General features: G+C 40.4%; 2 protein-coding genes across 2 annotated transcripts; one reads left to right on the top strand and one right to left on the bottom strand.

Moving 5' to 3' along the window:
* The first annotated feature begins 99 nt into the window (after positions 1-99).
* On the top strand, positions 100-5679 carry tmem50a (transmembrane protein 50A). Its single transcript, XM_080784091.1, has 7 exons — positions 100-201; positions 1629-1732; positions 3116-3228; positions 4139-4206; positions 4382-4474; positions 4629-4689; positions 4806-5679. The coding sequence occupies exons 2-7, from the start codon at positions 1631-1633 to the stop codon at positions 4849-4851; spliced, it is 483 nt and encodes a 160-aa protein (XP_080640217.1). The 5' UTR covers positions 100-201; positions 1629-1630; the 3' UTR covers positions 4852-5679.
* Positions 5680-5813: 134 nt separating this feature from the next.
* On the bottom strand, positions 5814-13430 carry rhd (Rh blood group, D antigen; the record flags this gene model as incomplete). The annotated part of the gene is made up of 10 exons (XM_080784090.1): positions 5814-6105; positions 6690-6763; positions 6951-7030; positions 7694-7821; positions 8151-8288; positions 9606-9778; positions 10336-10483; positions 12037-12187; positions 12620-12809; positions 13283-13430. 10 exons carry the CDS (start codon positions 13428-13430, stop codon positions 6079-6081), a joined length of 1257 nt encoding a protein of 418 aa, XP_080640216.1. The 3' UTR covers positions 5814-6078.
* Between the last annotated feature and the right edge of the window lie 218 nt (positions 13431-13648).

Below are 13648 nucleotides of genomic sequence, written 5' to 3'. Positions count from 1 at the left end.
GTTGTTGCACTTTAACGGAAAAATAACCCTCGTTTTGACAATTGGGGTTACTGAAATCGATAGGCCACTGATATCGTTGCAACAGACCTCCCAAAATCAACTGGGTGTGGATGGACTGCGCATGTGCCTGACCGAATAGAGCTCTCTCGGAAGCAAAGTAGAGCGTCCAGGGGGTCTACATCAAAAAACCGCACAGAAAAGGTAATATTACCATACAATATGAAATGTCATTACTGTACTAATGTCCAGGTGGACCTTTTAGTTTGTTAACGAGGTTGTCTTTTGAGTTAAATCGTGATTCGATGCGATACGCAACAACATGAAGGAACCTCCAAGGAAATGCTTTTTAATGCCATAGCCCTGAACAAAAGACTCCGACGTTAAAGCGCTCTTTTATCATGCGTCACTTCGTCGTTTGTTGTGACACTTACAAGATGAACACTTTAAAGGCTTTGGCATGAATTGAAAGTTCAATAGGGGTGTTATTTATTATGAAAATTGTGATTTTTACACGATTGTTGGTTTGTGTATAAGCCAGAGATTGTTTCATCGGCGTCGTTATTGCACCGCATTTACGCATAAGGATACAGCAAAATCGAAACAGGTTTTTATTTGGCTGTCTCATGTTCATTTCTATAATTTTCTATTTGCTGGTGTTGAAATATGGAATATATAATATGGTGAAGTACCTACATTATCTATGACCAACAGATATTACATTTTAGTATTGGCATAATCTTTTTTCATACTGTCTTTTTTGATTGATTGATTGATTGATTGAAATATAACAGTTTGTAGAATTACAGTACATTTCAAGCACAAACTCAATACAAAGACTGTTAACTGTGAGTGGACGACCCAATTAAGCGTTACACTTGTTTACAACAGGGTCCACATTGTTCAATTCATCAAAACATTTAGAGACATACAAATAGACACTTCTATGTATAGTTAAAGAACAGAACAGGAATTCATCATATAGGAAACAAAAAGGGAAAAGATACATATACAGTGAGGGGGGGGATTCAGATTTTACAGAGGCCAGTTTAGAATTGCAGCCATCCGTAGGTGCCCTTTGAGAGCGGTTTTGAAGGAGTCAAGGGATTCACATGTCTTAATGACTGTTGGTAGGGCGTTCCACATTTTGGTGGCATAGGAGAGAAAATAATTTAGTCCCTTGTTTGTGCCGAATCTGGGTTGTACATGGTTTGTTGCACTCCCTCTGGTGTTGTGGGTGTGGACTTCGTTTACATTAAGGAAGTATTTAGACAGGTACATGGGTATATTTTATTATTATTGATTGGTTAAATACTTTATACAGAAATGTAAAGATCACGAACCAAAGGTACAGTCAGACATTTAGGGCTAAAGCCTTAAGGAAGGATATAACACAAAAAGTCCTGGAGACTTGTTGTTTCCATTGTGGTCAGAGTAGCAAGGGGGGAAACAATGTATGAGTGAGTAAATGCCATCACCTCTCTATGGGGGAGGTGAGTTTCCCCCTCCCCCCTGGCCTCCTGAAAGATGGGTTTTGTGTGTCAGCGTGTTTAAGACCTTTAACTTGAACCCTACCCTCAGAGACCACGGGTGTTTTAACTTGAACCCTAGCCTCTGTCCTCTTTCATCAGTCATGTCAGGATTCCTGGACGGAATACGGTGTGGAGACTGTGAGTGCAATGTGGACTGGGGCGAGAGGAGAAACACCATCGCATCGATAGCAGCTGGAGTTCTGGTATGTTGTCAATTTTTATTATTATAATTTTACCCGAATTATAATCTGTGGTGGTTTGCCATTGTTTCTAATCATCATAATAATCAATACAACGTACTGACAACATGTCAAAGTCCTATTTGAGGGTCATTTATTAAGTGACCAATTCCAGCAATTTAGATGTACAATTTGGGAATTTAACAGGTGTGCTTATCCAGAGAGAATCATGTTACGTTCTCACTGGCAGCTACAAAGATAACAGTCTACTCATTCTATTCATTTTCAATGCAAGCCAGCTGCTGCTACAAAGGCCTACAATAGCTACAATAGTGCTCTACAAATAAGTTGAGCTGGCTTCAACTTCAGATAGGGAAAGATATACATATAGTGCTTACCCAATGCATGTTTCATAGTGTTTAAGTGGAATCTAGAAGGGCTTTTCTGAAATGAAGAGATTTCTAGAATTTCTAAATAAAAACAGTGAGGCTAAAGGTAAAGAGATAAAATGAATAGCTCAAGAAGAACACGACACATTTAGTAATTCCGTAGCACAGAATAATATAATCTATGAAACAATGGGACAAGAAATGATTCAAAGTGGACAGCTGGGGGTGAGGTGGAGACTGAATATGTTTGTTTTCAGACTGCTTGTTTACCTGTTGACTACAGGGTGTCCACGATAGTGTTCAATTACCCTATTGTGCTGAATATAAGACATTTTTCTCCAATGGAAATATCCTAAAAAACGGGGTCGTATTACAATCGGGGACTAGACTATTTGACATTCAATGTTCTTTTTCCACAAATGAGTCTTGAAACATGGGGGTCGTCTTATATTCGGCACAATACAGTATTACGAAGTTATTACATTTATTTATGTAAATAAAACTCAAAATTAGTCTTCATTATGAGGAGTACATCAGTGAGCATTTAGCAATACAATGGAGTTGTCGGTTCTCCAACTTGCTGGTTCTCAGGTAATGAATAGCTATCTAGTATCCAGGTGACAAATACACTGGGTGCGGTCCCACTCCCCGGGCATGGTACTTCATGTTGCATAAACATTAAACAAGAGATGTTTTGACCTCATGTAAACTAGGGGTATCTGGAGTGACGACCGTCGATTAACATAAACCGTAAAAGGTAAATGGTGCATTTATATAGCGCTTTTATCCAAGGCGATTGTGCATTGCATTCACACACCGATGGCGGAGGAAACCATGCAAGGCACCAACCAGCACATCAGGAGCAATTAGGGGTTCAGTGTCTTGCTCAAGGACACTTCGACAGAAACTCTGGGGGAGCCCCGAGTTCGAACTGGCAACCTTGCAGTTACCATCATCCAGCCACTCTACCCCTGAGCTACCGACCTCCCCTATCATCGATTCATTCATGTCATTTCAGTTCTTCACCGGGTGGTGGATCATCATCGACGCAGCGGTGAAGTATCCGGATGAGACGCAATTCCATCATGCTTATCACACGTGCGGAGTCATCGCTACGGTGGCCTTTCTCATGTGAGTCATTTTACAGTACGAATATCCTTTAACTGTCCCTATTTTTGGCAAGGCACAACTGGTGAAAATGTCCCCCCCCCTCCCCCCGACCACCCACCATGATTCAGTCTGAGTACCCTAGCCTACACATCTGTGTATTGGGCTCTCTATGAGCACCGCCTCTCTGTCTGTCTGCTCTGTGCCCGACGTGTGTGTGAATGGCCTTTTCGCACTGAATGCCACAACAACACCAGGTGAAACCCATAAACTGCTGATTGGTGTGCTAGAACAATACAAAAGAAACTACCCGTTTTGCATAGAGACACTGACTTGCATCAACTCGTCCTATAGCTGCTAGCCTGCTACGCGCTGCAGACAGATACCAGAGAGGAGTGGTTGAAAAATGAATGAGCCAAAGAAAGTGCTTTTTTTTTTACGGGAAATTATTAGTTTCTGGGCATTTAAAGAACATTATTGGGATTTGACACCCTCCTTAAGTAGAATGTGAAGGTTATTGAAATGTTACATTTTGGGTTTCAAATAATAAAAACAAGTTTCTCTCCCAGCGTGACACCACAAGTTAACCATGTTTAGGCTATTTACACGCACCGTTGCAAAGTGATAATGTTACTGTTGTTTAGACTAGAAGGGGGTGCTTCAGGTGTTCAAGAGCAAATCAATCAAGGTATATTTATAACACAGCTCTCCTACAGATGAAAAATCTCCATCTTTTTTTAACTTCGCACTACTGTAGCAGCTTCTCTCAAGCTTTATTTTATAATCAAATGCAATGTCCCATGGAGTTTTGTAACTCAACTTGTTGTTGACAGTCAGAAAATTGCACGTACATTTACAATCTAGGCATTCTTGGTCTTCACCAGTGTCACTTATAACGGTTTTGTATAAATTGTTCTTTTGTATTTCTGTCTAGGATAAATGCTGTTTCGAATGGCCAAGTAAGAGGAGACAGCTACAGCGAAGGCTGCATGGGGCAGACGGGTACGTGTCTACACTACAGTCAACTTTGTTGTCGAGCTCATGCCCAAATATAGGAACGTTAACATTGAATACATTAGATGTAATAGGCTATGAGAGATGTTTAGGTAGACGTGAATGGATACCACATCCATAATGAACCCTTTAATTATAGCATTGTATGTTTGTATGTGTGCAGGTGCTCGTATTTGGCTGTTCATCGGCTTCATGCTGGCTTTCGGCTCTCTCATCGCCTCCATGTGGATCCTGTTTGGAGGCTTCGTAGTGCCTCGTAAGTCCTGCATGTCTATTTTAGTTTACATAGTCAATTCATATGTTAAATTAATCTACGTGATTCATTTTAGCTTTGCTGTTGTCGCCTCAATTTTACCCCATACTAGTGATGCTAGGTTTCATGTGCAGATCCCTTTCTACATCTCTTACAGAAAAGCCTGTCGTGTACCCTGGTATTGCTATTTTCTTCCAAAATGCTTTCATTTTCTTCGGGTAAGTTGAACCCACCCACCCACATCTGACATATCTGAGCAAGTCGTTGCTGTAATTAAAACCTGTATGGTGCTTCATTATATTATGTAACAGCACATCCACTTTTCTCCTTTTAGGGGTTTGGTGTTCAAGTTTGGAAGGACAGAGGACCTGTGGCAGTGATGGACTTTGTGTGTGTGTTTGCCTGTCCGTTGTTATACTCTCTGCTTTCTATATTGTATAAGACAATATGCTTTAGTGTTTGTTTATATATAAAGACATTTTTTTAGCTTTCAGATTAACATATGTACATTATAATTTATATATCTCGCTGTACAAAGGCTTAATTCAGAACATCCGAAGCACAATTTACCATGATTGATACCGTGAAAGCCACCTTTTCTTTTTTTATGTACCTTTCCAAATATGACATAGCTTGCCGTATGTCTCTCTTCAGTCCAGAGTTAACCACTCCAAATAAGTGTATCTGTAATATCCGCTTAGAATGGTTTACAATTACATCTTTGAAATCAAAAAAGTCTTGGGAGTCTAAAGGTCTTTCCTATGGAGAGTATGTCTGCATACTCGATTGGATCCGCAGGGATCACGCTCCTCGTTTGAATAGACACATTTCTACACGCTGTGCAGAAAAAAAGTTCAACACGTTTCAACTCTGGCATATACGGTGAACTGTTCACCCTTTTTTTTGTCCATACGTAGTGCGTAATGAATACTGAGTAATGTTACTCCATCAGTTGAAACCGCGCTTGGATGGGAATTGTCTAAGTCGTTGAGGTACAGTAACAGAACAAGCTTTCAGTGAGAGCAACGTGTCATAAATAATACTGTATGAAAAGTATATATTTACTGAATGTAACGATATGGGATGAGGCTGTTTTTATTTCTCTCTCTGAGATAACAGTGTGGGATCTTCAACCTGGCAGTCATGAAGATGTATTGATGGTTGATATAACATGTACTGCTGAACTGAGATAAAAGGAATGTTTGACAGTTGTGCTACATTATTTGTGTGTATCCTCTAGGCATACTGTACATCCGCAATGCTTCTTCAATACTGTACATGTGCCTATCACACACGGACAACAAAGTATTGTCATGGCAACATTTAATAACCATTGATGTATTTCCAAAGATTTCAAAATGTTCACAAAAAAATGAAACGTGAAAATGGCAGATCTACGATATCACAAAAGAACGCTACACGCTCCAAGCTTTTAAATCTGCTATTTTCACAGTTCAACAAAGTGTAAAGGGCTTTTGCACACTTACAGTTTATTAATAGTTTTCCTCATCAACTATAAAAATGAAATTACCATTCATGGAAGGTAACAATTGTATGCAATTCCATACAAAGCTTGCTTCCAATGTGAGCCTCCCATCACCTGCTTCTTACTTCCGCACTGCAAGATGGGGGAACTGCAAAACACGAAAGCGCTGATTATCATGTCATCAATACATTGTTGGATTTCTTTTGAGTGGTGCAACCACTCCTATAGACGGCTATGTGTTTGGCTGTGTCCCTGTGTTCGAGCACGAAAATAGCATTATAGCGCTTGTTCACCACCAAGTGTCACTGTTTGCGCAGCCTAACACACAGGCCAGGTAGGAGGGCTTGTACAGTACAGTACAATTACAGTACAGCAACACTCACTTCAGACGGGTCTGGTTTTTCTTTTACATTATAGTAATTGAATAGTAATTCCTAGTGAACTTATACTATTATTACTATTTATTACTGCATGGTCACTATGGTGAACAAGAACATTATTTCTCCTCATAGCAGTAGTACCGGTAGTAATAGTAATAGGTTTTGAAAGCAGTAAAGTTCTGTACATGATGAAATATAAATAGGAATCAACACTGAAGTTGTTGAAGTGATTTAAAAGATCATTGATTTCCAACAGCTGAGTTTAACAACTATGTTTTACGATATTTCCGTTGCCACCTTATGGGTCAATTCTATCATCAGATGTTCAGTCCACTCAATGCTTTTTATTTACCTCCCAGAAGGCCTGGTCATCAAAACATTTATTGTTTTGTGTTGGTCGCCAGAAGTTCCATTTGAGTAGAAGCCCTTCACAATATTAAAACAGAGCTGCAGTTAGTAACCACGCTGTGACGCTGCCTGAGGTGAGTTCTCGGAAACTTTTGTTTTAATGCATGCAAGTGAAAACATCAAAACAACAATATTAACGTAATATGCTTCCTGCATGCCTTCTTCTTTTAATTGAAAAATGACAAACAAGAAAAGAAAAGCTCACCTGTTAGGATTCCCATGGTCATACTTAGACTTAAGGTGATGAGGAGAGTGCAAATATGAAACACAGCAAACCGGATTGCTCTGAGAGAAAGACATGCATTATATTATGTCAGACCATATCTGTGTGTGTGTGTGTGTAAAGTAACTAAGTACTATATTTACAATTTTGAGATGTTTTTACTTTCCGATAATTTTACTCCACTACAATTATTTGACACTACTACTAGGCTACTATATTACTTTGTAGATTATACCCACTCTACAAGCAAACAATGTGTCACGATGGGACACATTATGAGCTTGTACATGTATCTATTATCAAATGATTTGTATACATGTGAAATGGGACTTTCTGCATAATGATACTTTTGGCACTTTAAATACATTTTGATAGAATGCATTTGTACTTAGTTTATACTCAAGTACATTTTAAATTCCAGGTTTTTACTTAACATTGCAGTATACTTTTACTTAACCCATTTTGGGCGGGAACCCCTTTTTGTGTTTTAAACATTATGCTATAATTTAGCTATTGAAAAATAGCAGATCTACAAGCTCATACGAGCGCTACGCTTGTAGGTCTGCTATTTTTGAAAAATCGTAAAAATGTGTTGCAAATCTTTGAATATGTATATTCTTTCAAAGTGAATGTTTTTAACTCAGGTCTAAATGGGTTTTAAGGGGAAAATGGTAGTACTGTTTCCACCACTGGTGCGTCTAGATATAAAGACATTATTCTCCTACGTTGTCCGGTCTTCAGAATCGGCCAGCTGCAGGATGAGATGTGCTAGCCATCCCAGCAGTCCAGGCAGTCCGTGTGTACACAGGACGGCACAGGTGTCATGGCACGCGAAGCCAAGCAGCATGTGGAGCTATACGAGACACAGGTGGTGACGCAGAGCTATGTCAACTTGTAATATACAACGACTATTCTTCTATAGCCACCGCACTCTGACTTCTCTGGTGCGCTATCCTCTCACATCAGCATAATTCATAAAACAAGTGGGTTTTTTATTTTTATTACAACTTGTAATTTAACCAAGCATAGCAGATCTACAATCCCTCGTGAGCGTGATACATTTATTATTTTTTAAAGAAGATGACGAACTTGATTTTCAAATGTGCCCAAAATGTATAGGGATGCCAGGCTGGTGCGGATAAATTAAATTCAGGGGAATGTGTTCGTCTCCTGATTCCAAACCTTTAAGTAACGGAGTCCCAGGGTTGATATTACTGCGGCAGCAAAGCCGATTGCCATGGCGACCCACGGTAGATGAACCACAGACATGGAAACCCCGATAGCAACACCACCGGCAAGCGTGCACCTCTGTAAGTGGCCCTGATGGGGAAATGGAGACATGGACAATTTAGCACCAAATCCTCAATGATATGAATGTGTCATACATATGTTGTCATCCTCTCCTCCCTCAAACCTTTTCTGAAGAGTTCTAGTGGAATTTTGAGTTTTTTCAAATATATGAACCCACGATTTGAAGCCTCACAGTCACCCAATAGACTACCGCATTGTAATATGACACCAAACTGAAACATAAGAGAACATAATCACTAATATTTTAACTTCCCTAAACTGGTTGTCCACCTGTTTTAGTATTTTTAGTAATTTGTAGGCTACTAACCATTCAAATCAGAGTCATTTTAGATTTTTGCACTGGCTATTCAAAAAACAGCAGATATACAAGCTCAAGCAAGCTTGTAGCCTACATCTGCAATTTTTGTGTGAGAACTATAGCCTACTGATTTAGAAGGCATCAAGTCCCAATGTGTTATGGCCCTTCAATGAATTGGCCTCGAGTCACATTTAGCCCCTTTATGAGCCAATGCAACACACTGGCTGTTCCTAAGTGGAGGCTGAAGACAAAGGGTGACACCTGGTGGCCGTTTCCTTGCTGCCAGGTGCTCCTCGACTCTGGAACAACCAGCCTGTAGAGTAGACACTAGACAGAGCTCAGCCCAGGGCTTCATAAATCACCAGTCATCTTTTAAATCACTTCTTAAAATATGTATCAAAAGGCCGCAATTACACTTTTAAAATGCCAAATTAGATTAGAATTATACGTTTTTATTTCTCTCACTGTGCTTCTTTATATTTTACACATTTACACACTTCAGTTTTGTGTAAAAAACCTCGCTTTAGCTTTATTTTGACGAGCGCTTTATTTATAAAGTTTATTATTATCATTATTAGTAGTACTAGTAGTAGTGTAATTGCATCACATCACTTTATTAGTGCTAGTAGTTGCGAAATCAGTGAGCACTTACTATGAGACCTAGCAGATCATGTCTGTGTGTCTGTCTGTCTGTCTGTCTGTCTGTCCCGCTATCCAAATATGGAGTGTGTTGCATCAGCAATCACTCAGCTCCATATATGGGCACAAAAGGGGCCAGGTCCACTCAGCTCCATATATGGGCACAAAAGGGGCACCATATAAGGAGTCCCCAAAGCAGCTACGTCCAAAACCCAAATATGTACGAGCTGCGTTCGCTTCCCACGTTTGCGCGTCTTACTCGTAATAATAGTACTAGTAGTAGGCTATATCCGCTCAACCCACTAATAACCACTTCTGACTGATGCCCATGGGCCATTGAAATAAATGAATGATATAATTGAACATAGACTCTAAATCTCTGATCATACCGGGTGGAGTCGTCCTTCGGGGCTTGTAAGCACAGACACGGCGGCTGCCGTCAGTGCGCTGACCGCCAGGGCCAGGTAGGTGCTGCACACCGCTGCCATCTTCCCTCCAGGACGGTCCAGCTCCACCAACTCAGAGTTAAAACTGGGCCAGAACATCCACAGAAACAGTGTCCCTGCATGGAGAGAGTGGAGGCAGCAGAGCAGGTGGGATGAATTTTTTTCCTGGAGTAGAGAAATATTAAATGGTGGCATTAATAGCTTCTCTTAATAAACTCCACAAGTATATGTGTACAAGAATAAGATGGGTTGAATTCTAATGGGACGCGAGCTCACCTGTTGGCGACAGTGTTCATTTTGACAACAAAGTATGATTTAGTTTTAGTCATATTTTAGTTGTCTGGAAAGTTTTCGTTTTGTTGCATGCTGAAAATAGCCGATCTACAAGCTCGTAGATCTGCTATTTTCAGAGCGCAACCAAACATAAAACGACTAATCTTTTAGTTCTACTGGATCTTTTCTCCACTAGTCCCTCCCTTAGTCTAGTTTTTATTTGTTGACGAAATTGTCAATTATATTTGTCTTAGTTTTAGTCATCATAGCTTAGTTTTTATCTAGTGTTCGTCAGTGAAAAAAGGTAGTCAACGAACATAGTTTTAGAAGACGAAATCAACACTGGTCAGTGGTTACCCCCAACCCCCCAAAAAAGCCTCCCCGGTCTGGTGGTACACACCCAGCATGGAGAACAATCCTGTTTTACGGTCAAACTTCTCCTTCTCGTGTGGATGCTGTGAATCCTTGCGGTACAGGGTCCGTGTCAGCATCAGTCCAAAGAAGGACCCGAAGACGTGAAGCATCATCATGCTGTTCAGATGCCGGAGCTACAGTCACAAAACATCATCATAGGGCATTTTATCAGGTATTTGATCAATCTGGGAACTAAATCGTTACCAAGAAATGTCTTCACCAATGTGTTTCTAAAGGTGTCTAATAACTAATGTACTAAAAGTTTGAAATTCAACTCCCGGGGAAATTGAGTTATTAGCATAATATGTGACCATACCCATAACATCCTAGGCTATATAAAGAAAAAAAGTCCAAATTTCATCATTCTTTCAGTAGCATGTGACATATGAAACTAGGGGGTTTTCATGATTCTGAATCCATTCCAAGCATTAGTTTTGCACAAAAAACACTCCTTGGGAGGAAAACGGCCATAGCCGTCATCACAAACGTGATTAGGTCAGCACATTTGGTAATAAAGATGTGGATTAAAGGACCCAATGCCAGAGTGTAATTCGTTTTCGATGGTGACGTAATGACGATATGTTTTAGTGTTGGGAGGATTAAAGGTAATGCTCCTGTGTATACATGTATGTAATCTGGCACCACTGCCGTATCAGGCACAATTTGCTGGGACGGTGCATACGCATCAAAATTGGCGGGACGGCTGAGACGGTGCATATACGAGTCCTGGGCAAAACTAGTACTTGCGCGCTCTGCTTGGGCAAGTAATAATGATACGTAAGAAAACTCAGTAGTATCATATGGTATATTTACCGAGAAAGGCTATTTAATTGGTTTTATAGGCTCTCTCTCTCTCCCTCCTTCCCCATCTCTCTCTCTCTCTACCCATCCACTCTGGTCTGAGTGGTCACACACAACATAAACTGTTGCCTAACAACTGCAATTTGACTGTCCAGACTCTGGTCCATATATGGGCATATTTTTTTCCAGACACAATGACAGGCAATAAACTTGCACTGTATAGGTCATTCTCCTATAGGTCCTAGAATAAGAATGTGTGGGGAATTTGGCTTGACGTTGAACATGCATCGCCGACTGTCCACACAGTGACATTAGACCGTAAAGCGCTCTTCACTCGTCACAAATGTATAATGAACACTGAGGATTTTACCTGTGTGATAATAATGATAATAAATGTCACGATTACAAATTGAAGTTGACGATTAAAAGAATTGCGGTGAACAATTTAATTGTGGGTTTTTTTTGCATTGAACATTGGAATGATACAAATTGTATTTCTGTTTGCCTTTTAGGCATCGTACTCACAAATTGCGCAGGGAAGATATGACAAAAAAGTTAAAACTTTTTTTGAATAATTACAAAAAATTACAAAATAGTAGAAATTGTTTAGGCCTATCTACAAGCTTAGCTATTATGCAAAAAAAATGCAATCACCTCAAATAACGGCGATTATGTAATCATTGTGTCCTTGAGCAAGACACTGAACCCCTAATTGCTCCTGATGTGTTGGTTGGTGCCTTGCATGGTTTCCGCCGCCATCGGTGTATGAATGTGTGTGAATGGGTGCATGTAATGCACAATATATGTAATGCGCCTTGGATAAAGGCCCTATATAAATGCACCATCTACCATGAAGAAGGCAGAAACGAGAACAGGAAGCTCTCACCTTCAGGAAGCCCTGGAGGAGCCATCCATTGAGGATGAACCCTGACACCTCTAGCAGTGCCACAAGCAGAAGCTGCACAGGGTTGGTCTTACCAAGCACCGCGCCCATCGAAATGAGGGCGGAAGCGGTGCATATCTCTGCAACAACCAAGCTATGGAGAAACACAGTGAGCGTGTGAGCTTGTAAATCTGCTATTTTTGAAAAATCTTGATAAAATCAAGAAAAGTAGTGGTAATTTTGGAATCATTGCCAAATGTTTTATCTTCAACAGCCTTCTCTTATGGGGGATCCCTGTCACAAATTCTTTGTCCACGGCCAAATATATATCCATTTGGTGGTCATTGACATGAACTAAACTAGAACCACTAGTTTACTTATCATGTAATTAGTATTACATGATAAATACTATGTCTGTAATTTATTCAGACATGTACTTACAGTAGTGTGTCTGTGTGTGACATTAAAGTTGAGCACAGGTGGATCTAAAAAGGAGCCCAGTTAGGTCCAACAATATAGGTAGGCCTACCCATACGTATATTTGATCCAGTTTTTCATGCTTGTTTTTTGGACAATATCCGTATACCTTCTCAGACCGACGGTGAACTTTCCCCTGAGGGAGGACCAGGACTGCAGGCCGTTGAGGACCACTGCCCACTGCGTGGCTATGACCGCCACAAGGAGGTTGAACCCGGAGCTGCTGAAGCCATACCTCACCAGAAACGTGCCAAGGAACCCAAAACCTAAAATCACTGCCACGTTCACATCCTGGAACACTGGGAGTCAGACACAAACACAGACAAAATAGGTATAGTTAATGGAACAGTTCTATCATTTAAATGTTGGCTCGGACTGCTATAGAAAAGACGTTTGGAAAGCCTTATCCATTTCAACTGGGGCCTTGATGACTCTCCTCTCAAAGTGTCCAAGTCCACAACCACGACCACAAGCTTATCATCAGCAAACAGCAAACGGCGGCCCCTCCCCGTAAAGACTCCATTTAATTCAGAATGTGAAATGCTTATTGAGTGAAGGACTGACACTGAGGATCTCACTATAGATGCATCAGATAATGTTTTTGGATTGATTATTGATTAATTTATGTTTCTGTTGCCAAAATTGCATACATGTGTTTATATCTGTCAAAAGGATGTAGGACACAAGAAAAACCCAGCAAATTATCAATAATAAAAGATATTCATACAATTTGTTAGGTCTATCTTTCCAATTCCTCTAAACTTCTTCTCACCTGGGTAAAGGTCGCTGAAAGTCTCATCTTTCTTGTCGATGTGCTCGAGCTCAGCGCAAAAGGCGTATATCACAATGAATCCTGTCTGCAGAAACAAGAGGATGGGAGCCAGACGTGAACGCAGACTTGGTGCATACTGAGGAGCCATGACATAAATGTACTTTTCGACACAGTTTCTCACAACAAAGTCCTTTGAAAAAGGGGGCGCAACCCACTGCAAGGCCCGCTCTTATCTGATCCTGTTGCTGCCAGAAATACAAGATTTTTTTACGAACCAGAACTCTATGGAACTGGAAGAGAGAGAGAGAAAAAAAAATCCATCATCATCATTTCATTAGTTTTAAAAATGTAAGCCATGGATTGTAG

The sequence above is a fragment of the Protomyctophum bolini genome, assembly GCF_963924005.1.
Source record: "Protomyctophum bolini genome assembly, chromosome: 15".
NCBI classification, from domain to species: Eukaryota; Metazoa; Chordata; class Actinopteri; order Myctophiformes; family Myctophidae; genus Protomyctophum; species Protomyctophum bolini.
Note: the sequence above shows the minus strand (reverse complement) of the source record. Positions and strands in the feature narration are given on the sequence as shown.